This window comes from Haemaphysalis longicornis, unplaced genomic scaffold, assembly GCF_048455015.1.
Source record: "Haemaphysalis longicornis isolate Haplotype H1 unplaced genomic scaffold, Haemaphysalis longicornis Haplotype H1 scaffold_1, whole genome shotgun sequence".
Taxonomy (NCBI): Eukaryota; Metazoa; Arthropoda; class Arachnida; order Ixodida; family Ixodidae; genus Haemaphysalis; species Haemaphysalis longicornis.
Genome location: NW_027526203.1, coordinates 478746472 through 478762379, shown reverse-complemented (window position 1 = coordinate 478762379; position 15908 = coordinate 478746472). Strand labels below are relative to the sequence as shown.

The 15908-nt window shown below is 47.5% G+C and overlaps 1 protein-coding gene across 1 annotated transcript in view; it reads left to right on the top strand.

Moving 5' to 3' along the window:
- Smc3 (structural maintenance of chromosomes 3) overlaps positions 1-15908 on the top strand; it is a 157783-nt gene that overhangs the window by 89957 nt on the left and 51918 nt on the right. The window contains exons 16-18 of the mRNA XM_077688288.1: positions 1148-1339; positions 10093-10167; positions 10232-10340. Of these exons, the coding sequence (XP_077544414.1) occupies positions 1148-1339; positions 10093-10167; positions 10232-10340 (376 nt within the window). The remainder of the gene's footprint in view (positions 1-1147; positions 1340-10092; positions 10168-10231; positions 10341-15908) is intronic.

The following is a 15908-nucleotide window of genomic DNA, read 5'->3' as shown; positions in this document are numbered from 1 at the left end:
CATGACCTAAGTTCTACAGTGATTCCAGGCACTTTATTTTTATTGCTTTTTTTATTCCAGGCACTTCATTATACTGGACGTGACAATGTGCCGGAGACACGAAAAGCAAGCCGCATGGTCGCTGCGCGCGGCGGCCGGCGCAGGTAGCTCTAGCGATAGCGTACGAAGCTGCACGAAATTGGACTCAAGTCCCAAATCAGGCAGCACATACGAGAAAGGAGTTAATGATGCGATGGTGAATTGCATTAAAAATCGTCATCTGCACCGCTTACGAGAGCGGCAATCGAATATCCACTGAAGTGGATATTCGATTGGCTGTGGCTGCTAACACATCTGTAGGTGGACTTGTAGGCAGACCGGCCGGCTGCTCCCAGCACACGTCTCTCCACCCACTGCCTCGAGCGTCGCGCATCATTCTCTAGCTGTGGCAGCAATTTGCACTTGCAGTGCCTGCATCACGTCCACGGTCGCTTAATAACTAAGTGGCTGACGAGATCAGTACTTTGGGGAATTCGCAGAACCTACGGGCGACGTGGATTCGACAGTGCTATGGTAGCTCTGCTCTGCGATATCCCTCCGATGGTCACGTGGCCAGCTTTTTTTATGCAAAATCCCTTGTTTCCCGGCACCCGCTAAAACCGAAACTGCGACTGGCCGCATTAAAAACGTCTGTAATGAAACAACTGTCGCACGCTGAAGCAAATGGGGTTCCCACACGTGATAAGTACGTCATTAGCTACTTATTGCAACAAAAAACCAAGATGCAGAATTTTTGTTTCGGTGCCTTTTTCAGGGGGGGGCATGGCTCTTAAAACAATTTCTTTTAATTTTTAAGTGAACTCTTCCCATTGCAACCTGTCTCGTTTCAGTTCTTTCGTGTTTCTAGACCATGCAGTACTGTAAAGCTTTTTATTTCGGGGTTGCAATTTATCCCCAATTGAGCATATTGGTGGGCTTTAGGAGTTCGTGAGTGCCCGAGGATGATGTCATGCTCTTTTAACACCAAGTTGGTAGCCTGCTCGTGGGACCGTCTGCCACGCTGTGAGCAGCCACCCCAAGTTACCGCGCGCCTCTAGGCTATAGCCTGGCAGGCCCCTGCGGAAACGCTCGGCCACATCCTCTGCCCCCCCTCCTTCCCCCCCGGCAGGAGCGCAGCCTGGCCAGCCTGGACTCGAGCCTGAAGTCGATGGAGTCGACTGAGCAGTCGCTGCGGTCCGAGCTGCAGCAGGACCTGCTGACGCAGCTGTCGGTCACCGACCAGCAGGAGGTGGACCGGCTCAACGACGAGATCCGCCGCCTCACGCAGGAGAACAAGGAGGCCTTCAGCGAGCGCATGCGGGTGGGTGTACTTTGGCCGAGGGGACCCAATTCACCATTGGATGTGGTAGATGGGGGGGCAGCAGAGTGTAAAAGTTGGCTACTATTGGTGGAATACCCCCGTCTTCTAAAGCAGATGTTTGCGTGTACTGTGCGACACCACGGACTATGAGCACCCACGTCTAGCCGTGCGTGGCAGCGCCGTGCCCGGGGAAAAGAGGGTCCTGGTGGTTGAGCCGACACCGAGTGTTTGGACCTTGAAGGCCCTTTGGCGAAGGCAACACACCACTTTGGCCTCCGCTTCTTGTAGACGGCACCTCCGGTCTGACCCGCCCGGGGGGAATTGGCAGTCGCCTTTTCCTGTCCTCCCCTTCACCTTTCGCTTTCCTGTCTCCTTTCTAACAACTTTCCTGTCGTCCCATTCTTTCTCAGTTTTCCTTTTTTTTCTGGCGGCTACGGTTAACCTTGTGTGGTGGACGACCCTGAGTTCAGCCATATTAGGATAGAGCACATAGAATGCAGAAGACGGGCACGGTTTGACATGTCGTCAGTGGGAGAATCGGTGCTTAAAAGTCATGCCAACATGAAGCAAAAGTCTGCCCGCCCAAAGCTTAAAGAAGCGCACGCAGGTGAAAATCACAGCCTCTTTTGTCAAAAAATAAATTCATTTCTTCCGGAACACCGAGCGTTTTATTGGTATTGTCATTGCTAAATTATCATTGCATTGCCAAAGTATCGGTAGTCGAGTGCCGCGGCTGCCTCACTTATGATGTCACGGTAGGTGCCGAGATGCGCCGCACTTTCGTCTAATCGAATTTAAGGAATCAACTGCTCTTGATGAAATGACAGCCCCAGTTTTACAAAGTTTTCGATTTAACAATATAATTTGTTCGACCGAGTGTGAACAGTACGCACATAGAAGCAAATAGATTTTCCAAAGTATGAAAACTCTGGAAAAAAAAAAGAAAAAAAAAGCAGCTTGCAGGAGCAAGGCAGTTGAACTCGAGACGGAGATTGACAATATAAGAAAAACAAAGCCGAAGCTAGCAGCAACAGTTGCTGACGGTATTTTCAGCTGGTAGCACTGCTGAATAAACAGGAGATGCAGGCAACATTGCGTACGTTTTGAAGGTAAAAAGCCTGAGAAAAACAGCAAGAAAAATGAAAAACTTCTAAACACCCACAAAGAAATGCAAAATAAAGGTGGGGGGCTTTCACAAATTCGTTAGCAATCATCTAAGTGCTTTGCGCTAATGTTCTTAGGTATTGTGCAATAAAGAATTTTCGCATTGTATTGAAATAGTTTTAAATATAAATCTCCATTGAAGAGGCCCTATTCGGGGTTCCAAAGGTTGAAATCTCCCTTCTGGCAATATTTCTCAAATCCTAATGCTCGTTCTGGCTGTTCCAAAACCTACTTTGGCTGCTCCAAAAGCTGCTCCAAAACGACTCGGCCCAATCACATCACTGCCTACCGCAAAAATGGTTTTAAAAGCGTTGAGTATTAGCAGAGTTGTTCATCAAAAAGGGCCAGCAATAAGACCTGGAGCTTTTACCCTCTCATTGCACCTCCAAAGCACTGTGGAAGCTGTGACGTCACCGACCAGGCGCAAGACCACCTAGAGAAACAGGGCAAGGCCCTTGCTGATTCCAGATGCTCGGTTGTACGTCGAGCTTTTTTTTTTTTTAGCAGTTGATGGCAATTCTCTGCCTACTACAGCCGTTACTGCTGAATGGGGCTGGTCGGCGGTCGGCCTGCATTGAACTGCCGTGCAGCCGTGTTCTTCGCGTCGGCAGTGCTCGCGTCGGCACGTTAGTTCTAGAATAGGGGAAATGAGCGTTTGAAGGTCAGCTAGGGGAGTCCCAAGCACAACATGCTTGCTCGAAACAGTAATTGAAGATTTCCACCGACGACTAGCGGCCCTCTAGTGTTTCTGGATGCGGCGCTGTCACAGTGAACAGGTCCCTCCGAGGTCGGCAGAAAAGGTTTAGCATCGCCGCAGTTATTTCATCACCGCTTTACGAAGCCACGCCGACGACGATCACTAACGCACTCATTCACCGCACTCTCACCCTCTGTCACGCATTTATAAACTGATTTTCAGCAATAGTCCCACTCTGGCCGGTGGTGACAAGCGTTAGCTGCTGCGATGTGTGCCGTGCCGTGCATACACCGCAGGGTGGGCTCCTTGTCGACCGTGCAGGCAGACGCTCGCCGCGGTCGTGTTAGCGGCTCTCCCTGTTTTTCGGCGTTATCATACCTTAAAAGCAGCATGCTGTATCTACAAACTCGGCTATGCTTGTGTGACGGATGGTGACCATCGACATTCGTCCCTATTAACATTCGTCCCTCACTGAAACGTGCACCTGCGTTTCCCCCAGAGCCGGGAACGCTGATTGGCTACAGCCCACCAATAGCGGCACCGTACTGTTCAGTGCTTGGTGCGTCATAGAGGCTGCGCCAGAGCACGGCAGTGGGGCGACGAGGATTGGTAAGTGAACAGGGAAAGGGAGGAAGGATCTTTTCTGCGTGCTTGTGCTGCCCCTTCTTTGCGCAGAGATGTAATATTTGGTAACGTTGTCGTGAAGGGCTACTCTAGCGATTGCGCGATTGAAATGGCCACCTTTGGAAGCCTATTTAGGGCCCCTTTGTAAAAATTTATTTTCTGGTCTTTGAAAGTCCTTGAAAACCCTTGAATTATTGCGTTTGAAGCCTGCACGAACCCTGAATGTTTCTAAGGAAGTTGCCTTCTTTGAAATGCTTCAAGCAGATGCGGTTTTCGTAATGTGGGTCTCTGCTTTAAGCATGCAGAAAGACACCTGCAAAAAAAAAAAAAAAAAAACAGCTTATAAATTAGACTTACCAGCCTACTCTCAGTTGCAAACAAACTGGTTACCAAAGTAATAGCCAACCACATAAGTGATGGCCTAGATTGCCAGCAACCCAGAAAGCAGGCTGGGTTAGGGCAAGGACACTCAACAGTGGATCACATCCATGTCGTCAATCAAGTGATAGAAAAATCTGCGGAGTTTGGTAAGCCCCTTTACACGGAATGTGTAGACTAGAAAAAGGGTTTTATTTAGTAAACACCGCAGCAGTGTTTGGCGCTATGAAAGACCAGGGAATAGGGGAGAACTACATAAAGCTCATGGATGGCATATACAGTAGACTCGATAAACGGAACTTCAAGGGACCGGAAAAATTAGTTCCGTTTAACAGGAGTTCCGTTTACTGAGAGAGATGTTCTAAGGTGCAAATTTATGTGTGTACACACTTCTAAGGGCATTTCATGGAACTCTAACCACTAGAAAGTGACTGTAGCTGATAGTTTTCAGAAAGCAAGAAAACTACAAGAAGCGTAGGCACAGCATTCACAAAGTTGATTTGGCAACAATGAGTCGCTGTGCACTACAAAATGCGTCAATTATTTTTGTTTGACTCCTTGCAACTGCATCTTCACGGAGGCTATACTTGGTTACAACTCAAGAACGGCACCACCTCATGTAGTGTATCACTCCGCCAAAGCGCCAGACCCGTGACGTCAGTGCGCGCGCGTTTTGAAAGGGGTTTGCTATGAATGCGTGATATCATCTGCCTTGTCTCACGCAGTTTTTTTGTCGTCACTGGAGTCGTTTATAAGCATATTAAGTCCATAGAATCAGGAAAAAGCTCACGCCATGTTCAAAGTATTCCCAGTAACGCCCTACTTGCGCCGCGCGGAGAAATATCCGGCTACGGTGATAAGGCACAGCGGCAACTTCCGGTGCCGTTCTTAAGTTGTCACCGAGTATAGAGGCCTCAACTTCGCGAGTGCTTACGAGCCACCGAATTTAGAAGACGGCAACGTGGTAATGAAGGACGAATAGCACAACGATGGCACGAACGAGGCGACAGGAGGTGAGCCCTGTAGCCTCGGCGTCTAGAATCGAGACCGAACGACTGGAACAAGAACTGCGATGTGCGCTAACACGGCTAACCACCTACGAGACGAGGCTTACGAGGCCAACAAGGCTAAAAAAAGCATGGAGGAAGAAAAAAAAAACAAGTTCAAAACAGCCAGAACCGTAAAAAGCTGATTTTCATGCCAGTGGATTTCACAAGAAGTTCCATTTCTGGTTCCGTTTACACGGTGATGCGGGAATTTTAGTTCCGATTACCGAGTTTTTTTATGTTATCTGAATACAAAACCAACCAAATTCCAGGCAACTGTTCCATTTAAGGAGCAATTCCGTTTAATAAGCGATTTCCGTTTATCGAGATTCTACTGTATAAGGGACATATCGGTGGGAGGGTGTACAACAGGGAGGTACCATTTTGCCGAAACTGTTCACAGTGTGTCTATGGGGGCTACTTAGGAAGCTTGACTGGAACAAGGCAGAATTGCAGATAAATGGAGAATACTTGACCCATTTGAGGCTTGCACACGACAGTCTTGCTAAGTGAGTCTGTGGATCACATGCAAATGTTTGAGGAAGTACAATCAGAAAGCTTGGCCGTGGGGCTACAAATAGACATTAATAAATATAAAGTAATGATAAATAGACATGCTGAAATATAAAGTAATGATAAATAGACATGCTGAAATATAAAGTAATGATAAATAGACATGCTGAAAGTGCCCTCTTCAACTTAGGAAGCACAGCACTAGAACAAGTAGAAGAATAAACAGTGAAATCTTGTTGATATATTTTTCACAGGAAACAGAAAATAGAACGTATTATGCGAGAATCGTAATATCCGAAAAGGTTAAAAGAAAGGAAAATATGCATACTCCGTCAGCAACTCGTATTTATTGACCGACATTGAAGTCGCTGGTCAATTTCTACTGCACTTTCCCTTTTTTTTTTCAATGTAATAATTTCTTGTGGAACGTAAAAAAAGAGGCTGCCGGTATTTTGCATTTTTGTTTTGGGCTACACTGTTTTGTGCAACAATCCGTGTTGTGCCTTAAATCGGTGAAGCTAGCCGCTGGGCGCATAGAAGTCGTTAATATTGAAGAAGAGCGTGATGTTGTCAATTGCTTCGTGTAGGACTAATCCATCCATGTTCACCCTGCCGCTGTCACTTCATTGAATCATGCAAGCAGTCAGTCTTCCATTCCAGGGCCAAAAACCCCCCCGAAGTTTCCCTTTGACACCGCGAACTGAGCTCACGTGCCAAGTCCACGCGCTTGCTCTTCAGGTTCTCTTCACATATGGGTACAATTTCCACTGTTTCTTTTAACCTGAGTGCCTTGCGCTTCCTCGACATTGTCACAAGCCTACAGAAAACAGCAGCAGCACGGAACACAGCAACAAAGCAGAAAAAGAACAAACAACAGTGTGGGAAGGACGGAGCATTGCGAGATGTCGGGAAGGGAAATCGCTGCCTACCGTGAGCGTTGCGCACCGTCCTTGCTTATGTTACGTTTCGCTAGATGGTGCGATGCATTGCCCCATGTACCATAATCGTTGGGCCACACCTGGCAGCGATGTTTCTGCCACAAAACCAGCGCTGCCGCGGCTCTGCAACGTGCAGATAGCGGTTAATTGGAATGCGGTTTAAGCAAGCATAGCGAAGAATAAGCGCAAGATTTTTAGAAATCTCAGTCAAAGTTCCGCTTTCCCATCGTAATATCCAGTTTTAGGTAAAAATGTGATTGTATTAAACGCACGAAAATGCGCTATTTCTGAGGCATGTTGGCAGGGGAGGAAAAAATGCATTATCCCGAAAAACGTATCATGCCAAATCGTATCAATGAGATTCCACTATTACCACCTCGGCGAGGTGGTCATTGCTGACCTTAACCACAAGAGAGAAATCCGATGCAAAATGGGTATGGGTATGGGTTGGGCTGCACTCAGCCAGCATTCTGAACAGTAAGTTACCTCTATCACTCAAAAGAAGAATACAGTTAAATCTCAATATAACGAAGTCGTACTTGGAAGCGGAAATTTCGTTAAATCGATAGTTTCATAAAATTGAGGTTTCGATTTTACAGTTTATTTAACCAGTTATTGAGGCTTCAAAACTTTGCCCATTGCCCTGAAACAACTGCTATGTAGTTACCTCTCCACTTAAGGCGAAATTTGTACTAAAACTGGCCGCGAAAATTGTGTGAATTAAAAGTTTCAACGCTTAGGCAATAGAATTCGGATAGCCGACGGTAGTTCATGTGTCTTCATAAAACCGGTGCTTTTTCCCGCAACGCCTCATTTAATGTGATAGCAGACTAGGTTTCCACTTTTTATTTTTTCATTTCGGTCAATACTAAACGCCGCTGTTGGTCAATTGAAACCGTGTCCATGCCCCGTGAACTTCACCCCGGCGAGGTGCTGGTTCGAAGTTACGCCTCTTTTCGTCCGTTCAGTGGTAGGCTTAGGCGCGACGTTGAGGGGTGCGGCGGGCCAACAGCGGAAGGGTGCTATAAAGCTTTCGAAATACTTTTTTCATGCACAAAGGTTCTGCAGTATGGGCGCGTGATGCAACCACGACACTAGAGATAGCCATGATTGTGAGCCAAGCGGAGTACACGCGGACAGTGTGTAGAAGCGCTTACGTGCTCCCACTAAAGCGGAAAGCTTACATTAAATATCTTCCGACAAATTCGATTAAGCAATTACTTTTATGCCCACTGAGTCCTAAAGAAACCGATTTCCCCGCATCGCAGCTGTCTAATGAACACGGGTGAAACAAAGATGACACCTTCAAAGAGCAATTTATTGCCACCAGCACTCGATGTTTAAGCCGTAGTGATGAAGAATTCCGTAAGCAGTGCTTGGCGTTTCTTGACCTCGTATGCTGCTGCTACAACGCTTGCTTGTAAACATTCGCGTGCGCCTGCAAGCCTCCGCAGAACGTCGATGGCATCCATCACTTCGGTGGCCATCGGTCTACCGTCGGTTTCACTGACACTTCCTCAAGGCTCTTGTTCGGAACACTTTTCCTTCCCTTGGAGTGCTCACGCTGCTTACAAGACTCGCCTAATGATGCACGAACAAAATATTAATGTGGTTATCAGCGAGCATAACCTAGGGCAGCAGCACCGTGAGGAAGGACGCGTAGAAAAAAAGCTTGAAGTAGGCTTCGGCAGCCTAAGCATAGAGGGCGCTGGCGTAGGCAACGATGGAGACGTCAAAATGGTGGCTGCACTATTCAATCGTCTATGAGCGCTAGCGGTTTGAGCAGCTTCTTTCATCGCTTTTAATTGTTGTCAACCGCAGATTTCACCGCTTTTCTTTTATTTTAGCCGTTTAAGAGTTAATGCGAGTACTGAATGTTTTTAATGCAGGCTCTGGGAGGCAAAATAAAACGTACCTCGACCGGAATTTCGTTCTGCCTTTCTTGCCGTGACTTTGTTAAATCGGAAACGCCGCACGAAATTACTTCTTAAAATCGAGATAAAAATACATTCATTTAGCAAAATTTTGATAGAAAACTTGAAAAAATTCGTTATATCGCGAATTTCGTTAAATCGAGGTTCGTTATATCGAGGTTCAACTGTATCAACCAATGTGTCTGTATCAAAACATTGGTTGATACAGACACCAATGTTGATACAGACACCAATGTTGATACAGATACCAATGTGTCAACTGTATCAACCAACATGACATATGGAGCAGAAACTTGGCGCCTTACTAAGCAACAGGAAAGGAAACTTAGGTCCGCCCAACGTGCCATGGAACGAATAAGGACAGGAGTAACACTTGGGGACAGGATGCGAGATTCCTGGATCAGGGAACAAACTTGAGTAGATGATATCACAGCTGAAATGAAGAAAAAGAAATGAACCTGGGCGGGCCATGTAGTCAGACGAAATGGCAACCAGTAGGTCACGAGGGTAACCAAGTGGATACCAAGAGATGGGACGAGAAGAAAGGGAAGGTCAGTAACTCGATGGAGGGATGAAATAAAGAAATTGGGGGTAAAGAATAGACTCGAGCAGCACAGAACAGGAGCAGGTGAAGGTCAATGGGAGAGGCCTTCGTCCTGCAGTGGACCGACGTAGGCTGTTGATGATGATGATAATGGGACTGGAATGCCAACAAGCTTGTACCAGTGTGACCGCACATCGTACAGACGTTATTAACATGCGTTTCTTTTTTTTTTTCTTTTTTGACACGTGCCACGTAGCAAGCACATGTGCGACTGAATGCAGTTATTTTTTTATGGTGAAGATCGTTCTAGAAATACCGACTCACTTATGTGTAGATTAAGCGACGGCATGATGATACACTACTCCCCCCCTTTTTCTGATGTTGTATGCCTCGACGATTTCCCTTGTCAACTTATCGCTGTGTCATGGAATGCAGGACTTGAAACATGTGAGGGGGTGCTTCCTTGCACAGAACGCTTATGCTCAAACAGCCGGACCATAGTGCACCGACTGGTCTGTGTTACGTGCACTTGGCCATCGCCTGCTTGGCACGGTATCCCGCAACCCTTTTGGGGGACACGTGGTGGCGTTCTTTGAGCTTTCTGCCTGGCCGTCGCCACTGCAGGCAGCGTGGACGATGAGAAGCAACAGCACCGATTCTCCTTAATTGGTGGGGTTGTGGGCCGTCTTTGTTACGCATATCGTGGACAAGTGCTTTCTGTTGCTTTTTTGTTTGTTTGCTGATGTGGGTGAGTTGCGCTATCCCCTTTTGTGAGGCGCGGGAGGCTGCTCTAATGTCTCTCTCTTGGGCCAGCAGCAGCCTGGGGTAGCTTGTCCAACCGTAGCTGCCCCTGCCTCGAGGAAACCTTGAGGCCTGCCAGATGGCGTCATGTGCTCAGTGCCTGTGCCTTTGCAGCTGGAGGCTGAGAAGAACAAGCTGGAGAACTTGCTCAACAACAACCTGTACCGGAGGAAAGAAGAGCTCGAAGCGGTGAGTTCATTTGCTCTGCGCTGAGGGTGTGGCTGAGGCTGACCTGTTGCGCCGCCACCTCCAGGCCCTGCAAGAGATCTCGGTCGAAGACCGCCGCCGGAAGCTGGAGAACAGCCAGGCGGAGCTGGCCAGTGTGAATGCGCGCATCAGCGATGTGAACACCAACCTGAAGGGTGAGTTGGCTCACCCCCGCTCTGTGGGCTAGCAGCGGCCGTTGGCAGCGTATGAGGGCTTGGCACGATGCAGACGGGGTGGGAAGAACCTGGCTAACTGCAAAGCCCACAACTTCTGTGCCTCGACTAAAAGGTCTAATTTTGAGGTGCCTGTTCAGTTTTAGCGAAATTCCACTCATTTCGGTGCCCCAAAGTATCCTCTTTCTGTGCACATTTCCTGCACCTGTTTTGTGCAGGTTATGTGCATATTTTTCCATTCTGCTGTGCAGAAATGCCACCATGTATGTGCCTTCTAGAAGGAGCTAACTTCTCCGCCATAGCGCTAGTTAAAATCAGTAGGCTTCTAAAAATGCCCTCTTTTTTAAAGCGAAGCTTTTTACCTTAACCCCCCAAGGGTTCTGTCGCGGCCGTTGGGTTCAACAGAAAACTCCCGCGAACAAATAGAAGTTACTGGCACCGCCAGGAATCAAACCTGTAACGAATAGAGAAACGGAGCGAGAGCCTGTTGTCTTACCAATTGAGCTACGAGCCCACACGGAGACGGGGGAGACAGACAGTGCACTCACCAAGCACATCTGCGGGTTTACCCCTTGTGTTCTTGCTGAATGCCACGTGATAGCGTCATACGACCTCTCGCGCTGCTGTGCGCTCCGCCCACGGCACGGGTAGTGGCCGTGTGCACTCCTTGCGCATGCGCTAGGAGTAATAAAAATTAAAGGGAGCTCACACCAACACATGACGTCTCGCTTCTCCTCCGTCTGTGCCGCTGATTTTTTCGCCTCTGTCGGTGGCAGCAGAGACGGAGGATCAGTGAGATCGTCTAACACCGGGTTTGAGCATCCTTTAATTTTATCAAAAAGAAAAGAGTTTTCACTCATGTGCTTCGCCAATACAACTCAACCAACCACTGTTCATGAATCATGCATTGATTTAACCTGAGCAAAGAATATCTTTTTGAACTGCCTTATTTACTCGCATAATGAACCCTCCCCCCACTTTTCTTCTTGAGAATTTACTTTTTAGTCACTTTGAATAAAAAATGCAGCGGGGATATGTTATCTCAGCATGGTTGCTGATGCTGTAGACAATCGCAGTAACTTGATATCACGCCACAGTACACGCCGAAATGCCAAAAACGCATTCCAACAAAAGGAAATCGCAACAGTAGCCGGAGACGCGAGCGTGAATGCTATGGCTCACAATTTAAAAATTGCGCGCTTGCGGTGCGGCACCTGCTGAGCGCAAAACAAACCTTGCGCCATAAAAATGTTGCGGCGTGCGAACAAAGCGCAAAACGCACTCCGCACTCCTTCCCTGCTCTTTGCCGTTCTGGCTGGTTTTGGCGTCATGCGAATAAAGCACTAAACGAACTCCGCACTCCTCAACTCTAGCTGTTCCGCGATGTCGCCATTATGCTCCAGGGTTTTGTTTCTCAGCCGTGTTGCGACCTTTTTTTGAGCTCCTGGTGTGCTCCGTACGATAGGCCAGTACATGAGCTACACAGCTGGTTTTAATGGTGCAGCATGCTTTGATGCACATGGAAACCGCACGGCTGGGCGGCACTTCAGTGTTGACCCAGCGCGTGAATGCTACGGGCGAAAACAAGAGGTTTTTCGTCGGTGAACAAGGATCGCCGTGTGTTTCGTAGGCCCAAAAAAGGGAAGTTTCTGGGTGTGAGAAAAGAAGTTTCGGAGTGCCTTGACGGCACGGAAGACGGTGCACTGTGGGCCGACTACGAATGTGAAGCCGCTAGCGATTTCAGTGAGGAGGACAGCTCCATGGCGAGTAGGAGACCACTGCCATGTTCAGAATAAAAAAGAAAATCCATTGCATAATCACCCATGTGTTTTTACAAAAATGGTAAGGCTCTGACGCGCTTCTGTTAGCAACTTTATTGTGTGGAATTTCAACTTTTAAAAAATCGCTTGCAATTTTTTCCCGCATAATGAACCCTCCCCCCAAACTCATGCCGAATTTTCTAGAAAAAAGTGGGTTCATTACGGGAGTAAACACGTTAATAAAGGGTGTGGTTAAGTGCATTTCACTTGTCGCTGGTTTCACTCCTGTAGAGCCACGTGTGCGAGTTCAAGTGACGTTGCATAGGTAATCGTTGTGGGTGTCATTTGTAGCTTTGCTTTCCAACCACCTTCACAGGGTGAATTGGCGTACATTTTTTTCCGTAGCTTATGATATACTTGAAACTCCTCTTTAAAGGGGCCCTAAAAGGCGTTTTGAGCACACTAAATGAACTAGCGGAATCGTTAGATTGGGTCGACGTCACCTGTGCCAAGTATTACTCTTTTACGTCCAGCGGAAAGCTCACACTTTTGTTGCAAAGTTCGTCACTTTTTTCTCACCCTTCCCTTCGTGTTTTTGGATGCCGCCATCTTCACATGTCTACGTCATCGATTCCCAGATGTTCGTCATGAGCTAGACATCCTGCTATTGGGCGACTTTTTCACGCACTTCTGGCAAAGAGATGACGTCTGCTCAGCGTCGGCTCGCCGGCTGATCTGCCAGCGTAGTGCCGGAGTGCTTGGACATTTTACGACAAACGAAACAAGTGTAAACAAACGCTTAACCATTTGTATTGAATGCAACACGGCCATAACACGACATGGATATTCTCTTACCTGAGTATGTTCCATATAAAAAGTGTTGAAGCCTCGTGGCACTTCTTTCGTGCAATCGCAGAGAACGCCCTGAGCTGAATGCCCCGGTTTGACGCACACATTTTATTCAACTTCAAAACAATCCAGAGATGCATTTCGAACGAGCACAACGTCACAACATGCGTTGCAAGTCTGAACGGCGATTGAGAGACGATGGGTTGCCTCCTCCTGCCCGTCGTAAATTCGGCACTCACCTTGCACGCGGTTTGCGGGGATGAACAGCAAGTCACTTAACTCTGGCGCACAAGCTGAGATGGCTTTTACAGAGGTGGGACAACTGCGCATATTGCGCAGTTTTGATACAAATTCGTTTTCCTGTGCCAGGCTGCTCCAAAAGCTTGAAAATTGCAAGAATTGCGCCAAACTGCTCCGAAAGAGTATGAGAGCCAAGGATTTTAACGCTCCCGTCAATTTCAGTGGGGGAAAATGCTTACTGATGGCATAATTTTCCAGCACCTTGGAGGTGATGCTGTTTGTAAAGGTTTAATTGATTGATCATTCAATAAAAAACCCGTATAAAATTGTCCACGGGATAGTTTTTTCGAAAGTCACAATGTTGGGTTGCACATGTTATATTGTGTGAGTTTTTAAAGTTTTCCCATATAAAGTTTTCACAAACTACTTGTGCAAGTTGATTTTAAAACGGCAATTTTGGGAGTGCCGCATCTCCAGAACAACAATACTGGGCGCCGCCATCTTGGTGTGGTGAAGATTGGAAAACATGGCCGCTGGGCGAAGCAGTTTCTAGTGGTTCAGGCAGAGTGCTCTTCGCTGATTTCTGCCGCGGTTTTGGTTATGGGGGTGGCCGTGTTTACGTTTGACCTGTTGCAGGAAGTTACGCGACTCGCAAGGCGGGGGGGGTTCATCAAAAACAATGGGGTACCTGCGATATTGCCGTGTTTCGGCCTTGAGTGTGAGGCACGGTGCGTGCTTGAAGTGAAATTTGGGACTCATTGCGGCATTATAAAACGCCCAGTTATTGTTGCTATTGACAGTAAGCTTGCGAGTGGCGGGAGTGGGATGATGGACACTGCAGAAGTGGCGGCGCAAGCTGCATCATCGCCAAATGTTCAAGCAGTGTCCGATAGCGGGACGGGCTATTATCGCATGCTAGTAATAATGGTTCATCTATCTCAATTGAGAGAGAGAGTAAATGTTTATTGAAAAAGGAGAAGAGGTCGGCCTGAGAAATTGATCTTGGGCCTGCTACTTCCCTCTGGGGGGAGGGTACTGGGGACAGAAAGAGAAAGGAATGAATATGGAAGGTATGGGGAATGAAAATGAAAGCGACAAATGAACTATGTACAAGCAGTAAACCAATAAACGTCTCACATACAACGGGGCGCTGAATCAGATGACAACAGTTCACTTTTAAGCACATGACTATCATCCATGAAAAAAAAAAAAAAAAAACTGCTCAGACATTATTTCGCAGTCTGTTCAATTTTGTCACAACCTAGAGGCGAGAATCCAAAGAGGAGTCACCAAGAAATGTTAACAGGGCTTTAACGGCTAGGCTTTGGTTCCTGTTGTCAGCCCACGTGCCCAAAATCTTTTGTTCGGACAGAGGGCGAGTGTCCAAGCGTAGTAAAGCTGTCTCAAGGTTCATTCGCTCACTCGAGTACTTTGGACAAGCACTAAGCAAATGTTCGATAGTCTCAGGACAACCGCACAGAAGGCAGTCTGGGCTGTCCTCTCGCCCGATTGTGTGAAGATACTTCCGAGTCAATGCTACTCCAAGACACAGCCTGTGTAGCAATGTCTCTTGACTTCGACGAAGACGAGGAGCATGACTGACCCAGAACGTCCGCTCTGGATCGAGCTTGTGAAGGCGTTCATGTCGACTCTGCGGGTCCGACGAATGCAAGGCTGCGGCTTGTTTACGCGCTCCGTAGAGTATCGCGTTAGCATCCTGCCTTGTGATGGGTATAGACAGGAGAGTTCCATTGTGGTGTGCCTGCTGTGCTTCTGCATCCGCCAACTCATTTCCAGCGATGCCACAGTGACTTGGTATCCACTGAAACACCACTGTGTGGCCCTTTTCATTCAACTCTTTAAACAGGATAGCGACATCAGTGGTCAGCTGATCGTACGCGCCTCTCTTTATTGGGTACCTTAGTACCTGCAGCGCTGGTTTGCAGTCGCAAAAGATAATCCACCGCTGTGGCCTTTCACAAGAAATGGTGCGGAGCGCTTCGCGTAAACCGACCAGTTCTGCTGCGGTAGACGACGTCCTGTAAGCAATCTTGAAACGTTTGGTCAGGTCCTTCCCAGGCATAACCACTGCCGCTGCCGACTTAGACGCCGTGACCGAGCCGTCAACAAAAACATGCGACGCCTCTCCGTACATTTCACTGATGTAAAATAGTGAAAGTTGTCTTAGGACCGAAGACGCCGTGTGGGATTTTTTACCGATTCCAGGAATCGACAACCGCACCTGTAGATCAGGTACAATCCATAGAGGCACTTCTGATATTTTGGCGACTGCAAATTGAAATTTAATGCCAAAAGGGAGGTGACTAAACATACCAATACTCTAATTACGATCGTAGTGAACGCCCACCTTGGGGCTTGAAATGGGAGGGCTGGTGGGGTGCGACGACCGTCACCTCGCTTTGCGCAACTTTTGCCGTGGCTCTCAGTTGTGCGTCACGCTGAGTCTGGGATTACAAAAATAACAACTTCACCATTCAGGGGATAATAAAAATTCCTTAAAATTGCTTAGTTTTTCAATTCGATATTTTCAATGGAACTCCGCGTTATCTATGCATAGAGCTCAAGAATGTAAAAATGGTTTGAAAAAGGTAGTGTAGTTCGTTCCTTGTGATACACAGGTAGAAAAAACTTTATTGAAAGGCTGTTTCAGTGTTATGTACGTTCAAAACCGATTAAAAAG